The sequence below is a fragment of the Lampetra fluviatilis genome, chromosome 34 (genome assembly GCF_964198595.1).
Source record: "Lampetra fluviatilis chromosome 34, kcLamFluv1.1, whole genome shotgun sequence".
Classification (NCBI taxonomy): domain Eukaryota; kingdom Metazoa; phylum Chordata; class Hyperoartia; order Petromyzontiformes; family Petromyzontidae; genus Lampetra; species Lampetra fluviatilis.
The window spans coordinates 7,398,310-7,417,432 of record NC_136308.1 but is presented as its reverse complement, the minus strand read 5'-3'; the positions used below and the strand labels follow the sequence as shown (position 1 = coordinate 7,417,432).

The window sequence follows — 19,123 nt, the reverse complement described above, 5'->3', positions numbered from 1 at the left end:
CCTGCGCAGGTAGCATTGACACTACAAGTTTGCCGCAACATGCCACCAGCCTCTTAGCTTTCGTAACATCTACTTCACCAGCAGCGATGCACATTATCAAGCACACTATAGGTTGGTTAAGGATACAGAACATGGGTTTTTTAAATTTGAATTAATGTATGCTTGGCTGGTTGATCAGATGCGTTGTGGTGCATTTGTTTAATTACACGCATAGTATGGCTGTAAAGAAATTACTTCAGGTAGACTAATGATTGTTAAAATCATTTTCTGCTTTATGGACTAAAGGGTATAAAAGTTTTCTTCTTGAGGCTTGTGCAGAGCAAAGTAATGGACTTGGTGTCACTTTTATTGAGTTATTTGCAAATAATTTTACATTTTTCCCAGGAACTTTCATTGCCTAATGGTCGGATGCAATAAATCAACAAGCTTTTATGATGATGTGGGTTCAACTCTACCACAGCTGAAAATACATCTGTGGCTGAATCCATTACAGAAATTAGATTTCCATCGCATTATAACTCCAAGAGCTTTGCGGTAGAATGTGGATCGTATAAATGCTTCATTGGATTGAGTTTTATATGCCTTATTTCTTAAATTATTTATTTTATGTTTATATCTTCAGAATTTTCTTCACAAACTTTTTTCCCCGTGCATTAGTATGCACAGATGTAAATGTGTGGACCTGCCGCCTTCTAATTTTAATGTTTAATTATTCATTTTACATCCCACGCCTGCCCTGCTTTGACAAATGGCAGGAGTTTCATGCATCATAAGCGCAAAGATTTTTGTTATTACATTTTTGAACAGTTTTTTTGTTAATTTTCTTCGACTGTGTTTTGGCATTAATAATATAATCCGAGCACAGCAGTATACTCCTTGGGTGATTCTGAGCACGGGAGACATTTCATATGGCTGGTGAATACCAAGTAGAAAAGTTACAAATACCTGCACTCAGCGAACTTTGCTAAAATTGGCTTGGCTGGCCTGGGTGGCACAGGAGGAGCTGGGCAGCAGAACAGATGCAATCGGCTTGGCGACCTGTTAACACAAAGGTAAGGAACTGAGGGACGCCTGCATTGCCACGTACCATTACCAGCGTCCCGCTCACGGCAATTTCATCGTCGAATACCGCTTAGTATTTACACTTCCATAATGTTGACGCAGGGAAAAGGTTACAATCGACCATTGCTCAATGAGATGGCCGCTTCTTCTCCACAGCTGATGCCTCGTAATCGCTCCTCCTTTTACAGTTCTGACTTCCTTGTGACTTTGTTCAGGCCCAGACTTCGACTACGGTGTGGGTTTGCTAAGTTGTACTGGACAGCGCTCTCTCATGCTGTTGGGGTGTCAGGGTGGCGAGGGGTTAACTCCCTCACCTGGTATGCAGCAGGTCCTGGGTTCGATCCCGACCCTGATGCCTATATATTTATAATTTGCGTTTTATTCCTGTGGTCGCGTGGATTTTCTCCATGTCCTCTGGGTTTTTTTCCGTTCACGTTTAGAAACGTGCGTTTAGAGTATTTTGCTGCTATAAATTTCCACACGATAAGCCACTTCGTTGAGCTATCATTTGTGGCCTGGTTGTGTCTGAAAAGGAGCCACATAGCCCAGTGGGCCTTACCTGGTCAAATAAAAATGGTCTTTGCTTAGTTTTTAGTTTGGGGGGCACCAGCGTCTGGCTAGACGTGGCGTTCGACATTTAGCTGCACGTGCTGAGAGCCTCTTCAGGAACTGAATCGGTTCAGGGACTGAATTCGTTCCTGAATAATCTCCCAGTACGTGCGGCAAAATGCCCGCTGTCATGCTGAACAGGACGTGGAACGATACAACACACATTGGTCTGAATTATCGAGCCATTCCCCTTTCCTCGCTCTGCCTATGACTGTTTCTTCTCTGTGAAAGGCCTCCCATTGCACCATGCAACAATCGCCTTCTTTTACTGTTGTGTAGCCTACTATACCCCTCCACTACCTCCCAAGAAAACAAAGATAAAGACTTCATTTTTTTGGTGTTCCCATGATGTACAATTATACATGTCCTGCTATAATGATGATGATGCTCACACCAGGCTCTGATCACGGTACCTCGAGTGAGTGCATGTTAAATACCATGGGGTTTATTTTGGTAGTTCTACCTAGACACGGATAGAAAAACTCGTGACTTAAGTGTAAAATTTCACACTCACCTTCCCTAAACAGATGTACATTTGAAAATCCATGGTCGCGATTCAATTCAACAATATTTTTTTTAATGTTGCTGAGAAATTCAGTGGCCACCAGTGAGTGCATGAGTCACATTAATCCAATGCATAGACATTTTTTTCAATAATAATTACTAGACAAAAGGGAATTCAGAATGCTTGTTACACAATCACTTTGCCTGCACATACAGGTGAACACCACCAGCATGCATACCCACCTAGAAAGAAAGGGCAGGCATTCACATTTGTACAAAATGTGCCAGCCAAAGCAAAGGGTTTGCAGTTCAAGAGATGTGAAAAGAGCATGACAATTACTTCGGGCAGAGATTTGAGATAAGGAAGTTTGGAGTATCTGCACAGAGGCTGTCACCGTGACATCGGTGTACGGTGGCTATGTTTGGAGATCTTGATTTCATTCGTTGATGGTCCAGAGAGTCAGAGCACTCGTGCTATAAAACCTCTGGAACATGGCTAACTGCCACATAATACAGCGGAATGATTTATCTTCAGGAGTGCCGCTGTTCCCTGCAATAACTGACACGCCACTCACAGAGACACCTGTCACAGGCACTCCTTTGCCTCACCCCTACACAGGACTGCCAATTACACGCACCCCTTATCTACGCCTTCTGATGTCGCCAGGACATGCTTGGTTTGCAGAGCTGGCCACGCCGAAATATCTCATTTTTCTTGTACTGCAACTACAAATTTCACAAAGGTGACATATTTTTTTTGAATGCACTGCCGTGTAGCTGTCATATAATATCTATTTATTGTTTCACTCAAGTGATTGTTAGAACAGCATGCAAGAGAGAGAGAGGCATTCTAATGCAGCGTCTGGGCCAATGAGGAGGGGAGGGGGAAGAGTGAACAGATGGTTCACACGGTTCATAGATCTTTGATTGTACTTCACAGCGACTGAATACATGCGTTACGTATGGAAAGGAAGTTAGCAACCCGTTGCGATGAACGAGTCGACCTGAGTTGGATTCCCGGCTACAGCTGAGTGACCCATTCACCAATCCGTATTGACCAGTGTGGTGAAGTATGATCAAACAAATCCTTATAACTGACGCGGAATGGGGAGGCCTTAATTCAAGTCATTTGACAAAGAGCTGAACATTATTATGTATTGTTATTATTAACAATTCTTCGTAAGAATAACTAAATTTGTTGTTGTCTGTTTGAGAACGTTGCATCTATTTCATGAAGAATCAATCACGAGCAGGTAATTGTCTCTATGTTAATTAAACCATGGGAAATAAGTCTTAGCGTATAAGTCTTAGACGGCACATAATTGGGAAAGGATTTTTTTCTCTTCACATCTTCATGTTTACTAATAGGAGTTTTCCCCTTTTTTCTGGCAACAAAACTGACACCTTTTGCAAGGAATCATGTTTACATTAACCACAATACCTGCAGTCAAATGCAAACAAAAAACAATACTCTGATAATTTATGCATTGTCTTTGAAACTGATTGGTCCACACCAGAGACAGCTTTCTTTGGAGCCTAGTCTCATATGGTGTTCGACCAGATGACGCCAAAAGGCGCACAGTTCAAAGACAACGCACTACCAGAGTAGTGAGAGCTCGGGGCGAGCAGCTACATCATGGGACCTCCTTTGCCAGGACCAAAACATACTAATAGGGTTTTTCCCCTTTTTTCTGGCATGTTTGTTTGTTATCTGGCTGATTTCAGGAATACATCTGCATCACTAACGATAAATACCTCGCCGCTGGTGAACGAAAACTCCTCAGCGCATTTGCGTCGGCATGCGCGTCCACTCAAAACATTAACAAACCATCCGTTCCGTCGGATGCCTCATTGGCGGAAAATCGATTTGTCACCCTGGCTCCCGTGTAGGCTTCACACTCGTGGTCGTTGTAAGCAGGTTAGTTAATCAATGGGTGAGAAAATGGCACAAACGCAATAGGTATATAATGCCGCGGGAGATGAACGACGTGGAAATGTATGATCCTCGGCAGGGCTATGTTAGGTCACGTCCCCTGCAGAAATACCTCCTGGTGTTCCATGAGATTGTAGCATTTCTATTGTAATATTTTCAAAAGATTATAGATTGCCTCAGAACCCAGCATGAGCATGTATATGTTACGTTGTAGAATGGAATACAGTTCGGTTTTTCGATGGGATTGGGGGAAAGCTCTTTAGTTATAGTTTAATCACAGCCTAATCCTTTTAAGCACTTTTCAGATGTCCATGAAAAAAAACGCTATATATACTGTATTTCACAAAAGATTAAGAACACGAGGACTTAATTAACTTCAATTTGCTTTGCAATCCATTACCGGTGCTCCTTTAATATACGCACATAAATACATACGGGACAAATATACAGGAAAGCGCCGCAGAAACAGAGAACACGGCGTCCGAGTGACCGGCATGGACGCGTGAAGCATCACGTGCCCCTAGATGTGATATGGAAAACGATAGAGGAACAAGGGGAAGGAAAGAGAGACAATGGGAAGAATAGAGAGATAAAGGAAATTTAATATTTATTGCTGCTCATTAAACATGCGTACTGTCCCCTGACATTACAAATTGTATGTATCATTCCCAATCATCTTTTTGTACATTTATATCCCACAATAAATATTGTTTATTTTATATGATTCGTATCATTATTGTGATTTTTACAGATGTTGATTTTATGAAGAAAAAAAATGTATAACGGCCCAAAATGTGTGGCGTAAATCCGCTGCAGGACTCAAACCGAAAGAAGGGAATCCTCAATGCAAGCTGCCGTGTGTTCTTGTGAAAAGAGATGCACTTCGTTTTGATGTCATGCAGTGTGTGGAGGAGGCAGCACACAGTCTCATGCTGTGTCATCCAGGGTCACTTAGATGGTTTCCTATTAAATGTAACGATGGGCGAATTGTATCAATGCTGCTTTTAATGGATTCGTACACATGCTTTCTTTCATAAATATTTTTCATGCTAAATTCATTCTCTACATTTTATTTATTTAAAAAAAACCAGGCGAATTACCAAAACAGACATATCTTTTTTTCATAGATGAAACCCATTGAAAAAGGTAAATAGAACTATGCAAAGGGAATGCATATGCTGTAACGTTTATGGATATTCACATTAAAATGTGATGCAATATTCTAAAACATCGGCTTAGAACTCAGAAGTTGTTGACCACATTAAAGCACAAGCGCTCTCCAAATTAGATTGGCCAGCAGATGGTGTTGCAGCATCAAAGTCAGACGTCATTAGGTACGGTTGCACTAAATAGGATCATTTCTTCACAAGCTTGTGCGGAAGACTCGAACCAATTAAAATGGATGTATCATCATTAGACCAAACCAGACCAAGCAACGGGGTTCGACGTCGTCTCAAATTGAATAATTTGTTTACGACGAGCTAATCAAAAGTCACTAACTCAGCAGCACGGGCAAACCAGTCCATGGCGAAGCATGTATTGTAAGATCCATTCCAATGTTTTATTTAGCGAAGAGCCTAATCCACACACCACAACAGATGGCACCTGCTTGGATTGTGTTGTTGTTGTAAAACTGAGAAACACCGTCATCTGTTAATCCAACCACGGATGTTCTTCCATGCGAAGCTGTAAGCATTTGATGTGGACGTCGCCCAAATTTTTTTGCGGCGACGCTTAACCCCTCCACACATGCTGCCACCGCAACCTGTTACGCAATCTGCTCCTCCTGCCCGGCTTGTGGCCACGGAGAAAAGCCAACGCACGTGTGCAGGTTCACAGCCAACGAGATCGAGAGCGCACATTGGATCTCGTTCCAGCAGACAGCGGAGCCCAAAAAAACTTCTTTAAATGAAAGCGAAAGTGATGTTCTGGTCGAATGAGCGTTGACGTAATTGGTGCTCATCTCCTGCTTAAAACCGGAAACAGCGGTGTAAATTCCACATTTCCATGGGGGGAGGTGAGTCTACCAATACATTTACCAGGTAAGGCCCACTAAACTGTATAGCTCTTTTTCAGAAGCGACCTGGCCACAAATGACACCTGAATGAAGTGGCTTATCACGTCGAAATGTATAGCAGCCAAATACTCTAAACGCATGTTGATTGTAAATGTGGAAGGAAAAAACTGGAGGACCCACAAAAAAAAATCCACGCGACCACGGGGAGATCATGCAAACTCCAAATATACAGGCATCATCAGGGTCGGGATTGAACCCACGGCCTCCTGCATACCAGGCTAGGGAGTTAACATCTCGCCATCGCGGCAACCCCAGAGAGGGTGATGGTTTGACTCAACCCGCTGCCAGGATTTGAACCCACCAACCTTTTTGACTGCAAGCTCGCTCTGCCGCTGAGACACTTGGCTGAATATTTTAGTTACCCTCGGTTTATGCAGAAAGCGTAAAAGTGTTGATGGGGATAAAAAAAAAGATTACCAGTTCATTAGCGGATGTCTGAAAAAAAACAAACAGAAGGCCCATTCACTATAATTAGTGCTGGCACTTAGAGCAATTAGACAATACTAACCGGGAGTAAAAGCAACAGAAACTGGGAGCTCTGAAACCAATAAGCAGTTATACTCTTTAATGTTTGACTTTTGATTATCTAAAAATGTTTAAATTTAAAGGAAAATGCAAACCAAAAATACAAACAGCTTGTGACTTTATAGGCACTGTATGTACTGTGTGTCTTAGCTGTTCAACGGCGAGTTTAAAACTATGTTAATGAAAAACTAAGAGTCTAAAATTACTGCCAAGCACTTTTAAGATTGCTACGGCGATTTAACTGAATTTACAGTTTTATTCAAATGTATGGGAATGATGTTACTGTGACTGGAGTCCCATACTGATGCACTTCATTCTATGGTTTTACCTTAACAAAGCTTTAAACTAATAATGTTATTTTGGGTTGAACAGGGTTCCACAATCTATACAGAATGTTCGTGCCAAAAACATCTTGCAATTCGGCAGCATTTGATTAACAAGGCTGACAGCTGATGAGACTCAACATGTCGAAGCAGGTCCAGAGTTTGATTACTTGAATAAATAATTATAATTGTTGGTATAATATTGGTCTGGAATGGCACATGGCCGATGACTAAAACGATAATTAAAAATGTTTTGTACATGTGTCATTACGTCTTTGTTATGTATGTATCCGTTGACTCCATGGACAATCTTGCAAATGAGATGGTCCATCTCAAGGGATTATCCAGGTGAAAGATGTAGTTATAAAAAAAAAATTGTGGAGAGAGAACGCAGGTCTGCTTATATGCAATCAACTCACATTGAATTATGTGCGAGAAACAGCCTAGGCATGCCTCCACAAAATAATAGCAAGTTGGTGTTTAAGTTGCCTCTCACTTCAAGATAATACACAATTTAAGAAATTAAGGTTACTTACAAATATACAGTAATATGTGAGTTCGTTATTATTTGAAGGTATACATTTAAACCATTGCATATATAAGCCTTCCCAAGCAGTCCTGAGGCAAGTTGAATTTAAAATAAAATAAAAATTAGCGAGTAGTTTCCACATCGATATATTTAATATATTTCCAATGAGACATTACAGCAAATAATAATAATCGAATTGTAATAATAATAACAACTATTCAAAGTGTGTAATATGTCAACTGCTAGATAAGGCATCCCCAACACTTTATCTGTTAGTAAAGTCACGTAGGTATAAAATAAAATAAACATTTAAAAAATCTATATTTTAAAATAATTAAAAATTAAAAATATAAAATAAATAAATTGTGACTGGAGTGCCATACTGATGCACTTCATTATATGGTTTTACCTTAACAAAGTTTCAAACTAATCATGTTTTTGTGACTTTAATTTATTTTTTGATTATTTTTTTATTTTTTATTCTTATTTTTTTTATAAAAAAAGTGTTTTATTTTATTCTATACCTACGTGACTTCACCGAAAGAACCAAAGAGTATGGAACATTGCAGTCACGAAAACTTAAGATCTAAACTTTGTCTGTTACGTGGATTGTTTGAGACTACTTCCCCATGTTGTTCAGTGCAAGTTTTGTGAAGGGTCTACCCAAGACCGGTTCAGACATCACTTGCCAATAACGTCAGCCGTGGCTGGGAATCAAACTCAGGTCACTGGGTTTATAGCGCAGTGCGTAAAACTGCTGCTCCTCCCCAGCAGTAAATACACAGTGATGATGATTATTATTGATTATATAGCGCTGCTGTACAGAAGTTCTTGCGCATGGGCTAATGTAATCTGCCCAGTGCACGTCGGTTGAAGGTGATATTTTTCTCAGGTTAACACCAAATACTCACTTTGCCTCCCTGCCACGAATCATAAGTGCCCCGCCAGAGGCTGTGAACACAGCCAGACATATGGATTGTTTAACCAAGGAGCTTATTGCATTTGTATTATGGTATAATGCCCAAAGAATCAGCTCTGAGACAGCTCAGGCCTTAACTCTATATTGCTATTACTATCGCACGTAAATAATTGATACGGTCATGATATCAGTAAAATGGCAAAAGAACACTGGCATTGATTGCTGGCTGAGGGATGTCGGGGTGTCGGTGTTACACACCAGAGGTGAGAATAGCCAAGTGCCCTTGCTCTGTGTTTTTGTACCATTTGCCATGCGACTTAATGTGACTGCAAACACATCACCAGGTGGTTTCATATGGGAAATAGGGCTCGTGTTTGGATTTACAAAAAAACATTTCCTTTATGGATTTTCAGATTCCAATACCTGATATGATTGAATCTAAATTTATCGATGCATTGAAGTTGGATGTGTGCAGAAACGGAAGAATAAAATTGGAGTGTTTGCGATGAGTACTAAAACGTGGACAACAATGAGAGAACAGCTTCACAGTAAATTTCGATTTAAAGCTTTCGTGACTGCAGGGATTCATCTTCTTGGTTCTTTCGGTAAAGTCACGTAGAATGGAAATAATAAAATAATAAAAATAAAAACATAATAAAATAATTCTCACGACGTTTCGGCCACAACGCAAGCAGCCGTCCTCAGGTGAAGAACAGGTCTGTCGATAAGACAGAGTCGTGAGAATTATTTTATTATGTTTTATTTTTATTATTTTATTATTTCCATTCTACGTGACTTAACCGAAAGAACCAAGAATAAGCTTCACAGTATTTTATTCGTTTAGCTTTTTTAACTTGAATCACGATAATTGGATATCTCATTCGACCATTATAACAGTATGGACATTATTCATATTCGGAGTGTATTCCGGTACAACTGCTGTACGTGACTTTGTCACCAGTTATTTTTTACGTGAGTCGCGCGACGCATTGATGCCCAACTAAACCTAGATTAAGAATCGCTATCAAGGCTGTGGAGACTTTAAATCAGAGTCGCAATGGAAATGGCACTGCTGATATGTTTTTGAGTTGCCCCACATGGTGCTCAGAACGATGTCCGACGTTTCCCTCCACATCCTGAAATATACTTTCAGAACAAAACGTCAGACATCATGCTGAACAATTCGCCAAAACACATCGGAGAATTATACAGCTGTGGACGTCTATGCAGTTGTATTATAGTATGATTGAAGTGCGGAATAAATTTGAACAATTGGATGCAAGTGAGAGTATCTAACGCAAAGTTGATGAGTAAATATCATGGACAGAGATCAATGAAAGGCCACAATCACTAACGTCTTTGAGAAAGGACATCGCACTTAGAAATAATCATTTTTTTTCACAAAAATTTAAGAGATAAAGTTTAAACAGTTCATGCCAGAAGTTGGACAAATTCATGTGCATTGCCATGAGGGTGATAACATAATGGGTATATTCACTTTTGCTGCTATTAATCAATAAATAATGTCGTAATTTTTTTAAAACTATATGGAGTTCTGAGATGCAAAGAATACATTTACTTAATTTTCATAGTTTCTAAGTCTGATATCGATTTTTTTTCTAATTGTATATTAGCTGCTGTGACATGGATGGGATTACTAAATATATTGACAGAGAAAACAAGAATACAGGCTGATACGTGGAAACGAAGTGTGGAGAGGTGCATGATGGGAAAATCACACTGATAGAAATAGGGACACATAGGGTAGACAACACACGCAAGTCACAGACGTAATATTGACTTAAAAAAAAAAATTCAAGTGGGCTTGAACAGGATAAAGGAAATAATAGCCAGTGGTCGAGACTAATAACACTGGAAGCCGAGTGAGGGAAACATGCCCAAGAGGATGCCTCGTGAGAGATGTTGATAGCTTGGGAAGACCTCCAATCAAGCAGTCGACAGATAATGTCTCGTGAGAATGGCAACGAAGTTCCACATATCAGATGCAATTAGCCAATCAAAAGCATGACAACTGATTATTATTCCTCTCCAATAACCACTCAATGTTAATATGATCGCCCTTTCATTGTCTACCTCGTCTGTGTATATTCTGAGGACTGCCCATTCTCTCTCTCTCTGTATTTTTGCCCGCCTTAAATTTGATGTATTAGTCATCGAGGTGGCATCTCACAACATGCAACTTTTATTTAGTGCAGTAAAGAATGCCTCTTGAGAGGCATCAAAGTCTTTCCCAAAATGGTTGAGTGGTGCAAAGTACATGGGAAATAATTTTCCATCACACTCTTTGTATTATGATTTATGTATTCAGATGCTCCTCGTGTCCTGTAAGGTATTGCCCTTGATTGTATACCTTCAAATGTTGAAGCGCTTACTATGTGTTGAACATTGTTTTAAATAATTGTTATTCTGTATTTTTGTGACCTATTTGTTGTTCTGTATTTGTAACTACTTTTTTGTTCTGCATGCTAACGATGTCACATCTCTTAGAATGTAATCAGTTGTGTCTCTCTTGCAAAGCAGCCAGCCTGAGGCTGAGTGTTACTCACCTGCATTACCAATTAAAATTGAGCTCAACTCTTAGATGGTGCAACATCGTGAAATCATGGGCATAGCTACTTTGTTGTTCCGCGGGTGTCTGTGACACCAGTTTTTTTTTACAAATAACCCTCAACAATTTGGAACAAAAATTATGGTATTTTTTACATCCACATTTTTCTCCCTCCCTTGCATTTAGTTTGTTGTCTTTCACCCCCGCACCTCCCATTAGCACGGTTGACTACGTACGGTGCGAAAGAAGTTCAACGCACGTACATAAGTGCCGATTATCCTGAAAATGAAACGTTTAAATACAGAGCGCAGCACGAAGAGCAGGCTCGGTGCTGCGTCGGTAGCCACGAGTTGCTTAGATTTAATATAATTATAGTGCAGGAGACCTCCTCTGATTCATGCATGTTGAAGTGGACGAACTTCGCCGATCCTGTCTGTTATCTAACCAACAAGCGGTGGGAAGCTCTTGCGAGCAGTCGCCCACACAGCCAACTGTTCCAGCGTGTGTTGGCCACTCCTCTGCATGAAATATGTTCATGAATGTCAGATGGATGGGAAGGTCCCTTAGACTTTATGCAATCGCGAAGGAGAAGGCTGCAGGGCACCGTGTAGTGATGGCAGCATGAACACAAGACAGGCGGGTGTTTAAGGTGCCAGACTTTATTGTGGATAAGGGCGTCAATAGTTACTGCCTTGCTATAAAGTGTGTGGGGGGCGGGGGAGGGTAAGGTTCCGTTGGGTTTAACAGCACAGCAATGTCCAGACTGGAAAGAGGAGTCGTGGTCTCTCTATTGCCGCGTCTGGCAAACGCACAGGATGTGGAAATAAAACATTTACAGCACCACCTTAGATGCTGCTCGCCTAAGGCACATGCCACGAGTTAAATAATAAACAAACGTCTGGGGGATACCATATTGCAAACAGCGCTGCACAGATTTATACGTTTCCCTCAAAAGGATAGCCACCCAAAACTTTTCGGGTTCACCTTGCATCTCAAGTAAACGATCAAAGAATAAATCTGTGATGAATGAATATGACTCCTGAAGTGGCAAAATTATCTTAATCGAATATAAATTACTAATTCAGTTTATGATAGGTCACTGACAATATTGGGCAACTCATTGCCTCCACGTGTCAGTCTTGTGCCAATCACTCTTCCCATGCTCTTCCCACGTGTTCACGTAACGTGCAATCCTTTGACCAATGCAAGGCCCCAAGCCAACTCACCATGAATGTCTCTAATCTCGTCAGATCTCAGAAAGCTAAGCAGGTTTTATCCTGGTTAACTTTTTGGATGGGTGACCAGCAGGGCTTGCCATGGGAATGGGGTGGTGAGGTAGCCAGAAGATGGCTGTGCCGAGTGTTCACCTGTGGAGACTCGGGACTTGTTCAACACAAAGCCAAACACTCATCAGTAGAATTCGCTAATCATCCCAATAAAATCTGAGACTCAGTGAGGCTTTCCTGGGTAAAAAAAAAATGCATTATACAGGGCGCTTAAATTGTTAAAACACTTATATGGGACTATCGTTTTTAATGGTTAAAGAATGGATAATACACTGTAACATGATAACAAATGTATGTTAATAGGTTCAAAAAGTCAGAGTCTCCACTTATTGGCCATCATTGTCAACACATGCCTGGAATCTTCTACATGTAATCTGCTGAGCCCGGAGGCACATTTCTTGTAGTGTTGTTGGAAATTCCAAAAAGTTATTCTTTGGTTCGTTCGGTAAAGTCACGTTCGTCTCTGTGTGTCTATGTTGTGTCTCTCTCCCCTTTTTTTGTCTCTCTCTGTGTGTCTCTGTGTTGTCTCTCTCTGCTTGTGTGTCTGTCTGTGTGTCTCCGTGTCTGTGTTTTGTCTCTCTCTCAAATTTAGTTCTTCCTGATGACGATTGCTTGTGTTGCAATCGAAACATCGTATTCTATCATTTAATTTATTTTCTTTCTACGTGACTTTACCGAAAGAAAAAAAAGAGTAATTCCTGCAGTCACGAAAGCTTCAAATCAACATTCTCAGAAGTGTTAACATTTTTTTGAAGCACCCTGAAATATCCTGTGTAATGGAAGCTCAAACCAACGATAAACCTATCAGTGGTGAAAGAATTGAAAAGGTGTTCCCTGTAAAAAAACATATAATCAGTGGGGAAACACAATTCCTTCCATGTTCCACCCCAATATAACCTCTGGGCGCACAATGTTAGCCCCAGCTGTGAGATGCTCCAGCTGCTGCACTCCATTAGAGCCAGACACGCCACAAGCGGCACGATCAGAGGTCAATATACAGGGGGAAAGAGAACGGGCCTAATGCTCGTACATAATGGACACGACGATCAACGATTATGTCCCACGCCTTTGCGGGCAAGCGGCCCGCTCGCAAACGGATGGGCACGAGCCGCTGGATGCTTGCCGTACAGAGCGCACCGTATATTGTGTTGGGTGTTTCCATTTTCTGGCCCCCCCGTCACCGCGCCCCCACAACGGGGCACAATTATTGACCCCGCTTGACCCGGCAACGTGCTGCGTGTGACGAGCAGTTTCCCAGATCCGCCAATTTGTTCACATGACCCCCCCACTTTCCGAGCATGCACGATGTATATACACACACGGTCCGTGTTATCACCAATTCAACGGGATGATGAGCTCTCACTCGGATGGTCAAGTGTTTGCGCTGCACCACCTGTGACCAATACTATCCTTCACCCCCGTGGTGAGAGATTATGTTATTGGAAAAGCCTAATGGTGCCTTGCAGATGCCAGTGCACGTCACACATTTGTAGGTTTTTCAAATCGGTCTGCCCCGGTGGGTGACATTGACCAGACACCGATGACAGCTGAAACAAAAAAAACAGCTGATGTCCTTCCAAACTTTGGTGTATTGACTTTTATCTGCGTGTTCATTTGTGTTGAGTACCTATATGTCTGACCTCATCCTCATGCCCCCACCGGCGGCATTGCACCTGAAACTGAACAGTGCCAGGGAATCGGCGAATCTGCTCCGGACATGACGCTGAAGTGCGACATGCCACGTGAAGATCAAAGTTGGGCTTCGGCAGCTTCGCCTCCGAAAGGTGAGCAGCTTTGCAGGAGAGGTCTGATGTGCCCCCCCCACACTCCCAATTGTGTCAGCAAGGCCGCACGCGAACACCATCGTTGCACTTGAACGGAGGGCTTCAGTGTCTCAGCGCACTAATGGTTGATTGTACTTTACAACCCACGCTGGCTGCGAGCCTTTCTCAAGCCGGGGATCCAATCAGTGCCCACGCAGATGCTGCAATTAAAGAATGCACCGAGGCATGGAAATTCATTGATCTGGCAATTTTCTTCAAAACGTGTATCCCAAATTCCGCCCTAGTACGCAGACCCCAGAGATATTGTGTATAATTATACTCCTCTGAAATTGAGCCAAAGTAACGGTTGTACTCGCTGTCACCTAGAGATATCGACAAGATTCTCATCTCGTTACCTTATTACGTGAAGGGCAATGTTTAGGTTTTTAAAGGCAAATCAAATTTCAATACAATCGAGCATTATTGAACGTTTTTCCCTGTTCGAGTTAGCGAATAATTTAAAACTGTTTTCTGATATTCTCTGATGCCTTTACCCACGTATATATTTTTAAAAATAGCAATGGCAGATAAAAACATGTACGAAATAATAATCATACTAAAATAATGCAACCTTCGGTCAAATCTGGGACAAAAATAACTTCGCCTCACGTTCACTATACAGGCTGCTTGCAAGGGGAGGAAATGTCACCTTAATTATCTCTGCTCAAAACACAATGAGCCATGGGTGACAGAGTAGTGGACAAGGGAGGTCACCACACATGCGACCATATCTTCTCTGAAGCCCTCTCTCACCGGACCCAAGAATTGCGTATGGCCAATTCCAAGGTGGCAGTGACCAAGGAAATGTGGTCGCTGCTGAATCAGCTCTTTTGCTTCTTATTTGGTTAAGATCCTTCCTCGGGGCTGAAGGCAATTGTATTGCCTCAGCAAGAAGGCTGTTTGGTAGGCAGTTGTGTGCATGCGTAGGCACAAATATTCATCATTATCATCAGACACGGAGAACCCCCTGGTGGATGAAGACCTCCCCCTATCCACCACCAACTGCACTCGATCTGACTTCATCCCTCCATCTCCTCCTATCGGACACATTCAATTCCTTGGCTGCCATTTTGTCATTATTCCTGACCATCGTCGATAATCTCTTCTGGTGACGTTTCTTGCCTGTGTCCGCTTACTCTTACTTGAATAGAATGAATTATAGATTTATACCTCCGTATATTTTCTCATGCATGTGTTTTTTTTAATCCTTCTATCTCAACGTAATTCCACGCATGCATCAACCCACGCTGCCTTGCGCCCCGTTATTTGTTTTGGTTCCAATGCTTTTAGAATTGGCCACGTTTCTGAACCATATATTACAGAGCAGAGTACGCAGAATGAATATTTATTTTGAGTTGCAAAATCAACGTCCGAGATAAATCTCGGCATCAAGCCCTTTAAAATGTTGTGCACTGTTTGAAACTAAAATTAATTGTACAGTTCTGTGTATTGGATAAAAGTCTTTCTGCAGGTCAATAGCTGTCTTTGGCCTCTGCATAATTCTTGAACATCGATTTCCCCCTGTGGGCGCTAGGTATTAATGTAAATGAGAAGTGCAATAATATACATTTTATATACAGTCCTCTGTTTAAGAATTAATAAGTAAATGTGCTATATATATTGCACAGTCATATATCAACAGACATACAGACGTTTGTCAGTCCACTGCTGAATGCAGTCCTCTTCTTCATGTGGTGAACTTCATGGGTCATTGTTTGACCAAATATCAGCATGCTGGTCAGTGTGGATTATTAAAGGGAGGGGGCCCAAGAATGCTTCAGATATCAATTACTGCTGATTTTAGCCTGATGCGGGGATTGAACTGATGTTACCGGGCTCATAGCGTGGTGCACTAACCACTGCGCATCCGTGTCCCCCCGCCTACCGCCCGCATATTGCACGTACGACATTACTTGCTGTTGGTGCATTGACTATATTGTAAATAGTGAGGGAATAAAAATAAATGATCAAAGGGAAATTGTTCAATAAAACAGAAATACAATATGAATGCATGTCATTTCCACTCAGGTAGTTCTGTTGCATACTGTGAAACATCCCCCCATCGTTTTCAATCATATAGCGCACAGTCTCTTTGTGAGTCTGAATATGCACCACTTGAGAACACGAAGATGCAAAAAACATGACTCTCTCATTCAATGGATCCTTTTTCCTCGCGGTCCTTTCAACTTGTTTTTTATTTTGGGGGAGGGGACAGGTTAACAGTGGTATCAACACTGGGAATTATTTTGGTGGCTTTTAAAAAATAGAAATGTATAAAGGTGACAGACAGAGGTTAAATGGCTCCTTATGCCTCCAGTACTGGACGAATATCCCCTTCAGGTTAATCCCGGACAGCTCTGGTAGGTTTAGGTTAATCTCTCATTTGTCCCACCCAGAGGGTTCAGTGATCAAATCCCTGATGACCAATGCTGCTTAACCAAAATTGATTTCGAGGCAGATTTCCACCTCATTCATATTCATCCAACAGACTATTACATAGGCTTACACACAACAGCATGGACGAACTCAAATATGATCAGCGGGCACCTATGGGATACTTACTGATCGTTTATAGGGAAATGAAGTGCTTGTACCACAAAACAAGGGGAAGGGAAGTGGGAGGGAGGGAACAGGAGTGGGATCACGGGAGTGGGAGTATGGGGCAATTGTCGAGTGACGATGGGACATTGTGCTGCCTCGTAGTAGCAGCCGGGCTGTCCATCCCCATTGCTGATACCTCACCCCCCCCACCCCCTCCTATTAATTGCAAGTGTTATATTCGATATAAAAACTGTCTGCAACAGTTAGAAGAGGGGAGAGGGAGTTATTGGACAAAATGCAAAACCGAGGAGAGAGTTAAGTGAACGGTGAAACGGTCTTTTCACGGACACAGTGGCTGTGAGCGAAGAGCGGACTGCGGAATGGACAAACATTGATCTCGTTTTGCTGAGCATGACCGTGGTGATTATTGCTGCTATTATCCGCTTTTAAGTATTTATAACGCAATTCACACCTGTGCAAAATACTCGTTTTACTAAGACGTACTTATTCGGTTTAGCACATTTGTTTCATGTGCCTGTGTTGTGCTCTCCACTGTGTTTCTGTACACCGCGCTCTTCCTTTAAAAAAAATATGTCACGTGACTGGGGCTTATATTGGGGCGAGAATCTGGATAATACTCTTACTGGCTGTAAGGGGATTTCCCTCTGAGGAAATAAAGGCAGGCGGTGAACAGACAGCGTCTGCGTCTGCGCCCTTGTTCCGTCCGTAGGCTGATAATGGTTTACACGCTGCAAGACTACACCACGATCAGTCAGCAGCCACATTAGGGCAGCCGTACTAATTATTGTGCTCTGCAAAACAGCAAACACTTCCCGCCTGGACACTCCCCTTAGTGATCGACCTAGCACTTATTTACTGGAATTAGTATAAATGCGTTTTGGGTTTTTTTAAACAAACACATTAATGTAGGGACTACTTGTTCTTGAATTGGGAGGTTTGACCGTGCCTTTCCTATTCATCAGTAATTGATGGAATGGGTTCCACTTTATGAGACGACGATAATGTTTGCCCTTTTGAGAGACTGACTCCTGCTATCATCATCACTCATGATAAATCCACTGCTGGATGAAGCCCCCCTCCCCCACCCCAACCACTACCACTACCATCTCTCACGGTCTGGCAATGCATCAATCTATCCAGCACCTACACTCAAGCTACTTTCCATTGTTCCATTTACTCCGTGGACATCCTTTCGGACACATTCCATCATCCTTTGGCTTCCACTCTGTAATCATTCTTGACTATCGGCCATCATCCCTTCAAGTGAAGTGTCCTGCCCAGGCCCACTTAAGTTTCTTAACAATGTTAATGATATAGTAGTAGGTTTTTACCCTTTAAACTGGTACAGAACTGACACCTTTATACAAGGCATCATGTTTGCAATAACCACAACACAAGTAGTCAAAACTTCAAGGACAGTGCATATTATTATCATCATCAGAGTTGTTTCTTTTTGTTTGCATTTTGACTACTTGTGTTGTGGTTATTGCAAACATGATGCCTTGTATAAAGGTGTCAGTTCTGTACCAGTTTAAAGGGTAAAAACCTACTACTATATTTTGCCACTGGTAAAAGAGGTCTCACAATGTTAATGATGACATTACACTGCCTATGCTCCCTAATGCACGTGGCTTGTCTCTCAAAGTAATTCCAAGCAGTCAATGGGTCGAGTACTGCATAACAGTCGTATGAACGTGGAGACTGTGCATGTAGCGATGCATCAATCCTCTGATTGAAATTGATTCTTACTCTAACGATAAATGCATCGATTTAGGGGCGCACGACTCAATTATTTACAATGCACGCTAACTCTATGCTACTGTTAGATTTAGGATAGTTAATTGAATGAGGCAGTACAACAAGACAGAAAATATATGAAACAATACAAATGAGATGCCTGGGAATTGAATCATGACCATCAATGGCAACAACTAATTGCATCGACAAAATAAGTTAATCATAATACACCAAGTGGAGACATTGTCACTTGTGTGTATGTACCAAGTGCTCACGAATGCCAACTACAATTGAGCCATTTATCTGAGCAAATCAACTAGAATCCACCGAATGAGACTGTAAAGCAATGGGGATTGCAGCATCTTGCCTGGCCTGGATGTCTAATTGTAGTTCTAGATTTGAAGCTTTTGTGACTGCAAGGATTCATACTCTTAGGTTTTTTCGGTAAAGTCACGGAGGTAAAAAAAACCCCAATAATAATAATCATAAAATAATAATAAATGAAAAATAACTAAATTAAATCACGACGTTTCGGAGGCAACACAAGTCTCCGTCTTCAGGTGGGACCGTCACAGCTAAATTTACTGTATCAAGTGAAGAGAAATCCAAGAGACAAGATCTTATATATATGCTGGTTAAAGGGAGCATGCAGGAGCTTATCTAAA

General features: G+C 41.6%; 1 protein-coding gene across 4 annotated transcripts in view; it reads right to left on the bottom strand.

The window, feature by feature from the left end:
• The window catches only part of LOC144944335 (IQ motif and SEC7 domain-containing protein 1-like), a 289,601-nt gene that overhangs the window by 110,742 nt on the left and 159,736 nt on the right, over positions 1 to 19,123 (bottom strand). For 3 of the 4 annotated variants that reach the window (XM_078872419.1, XM_078872423.1, XM_078872426.1), the window contains exon 2: positions 946 to 1,038. The exons of the other annotated variant lie outside the window; for it this stretch is intronic. In XM_078872419.1, the coding sequence (XP_078728545.1) occupies positions 946 to 1,038 (93 nt within the window). The remainder of the gene's footprint in view (positions 1 to 945; positions 1,039 to 19,123) is intronic. 4 annotated transcript variants of the gene reach the window in all.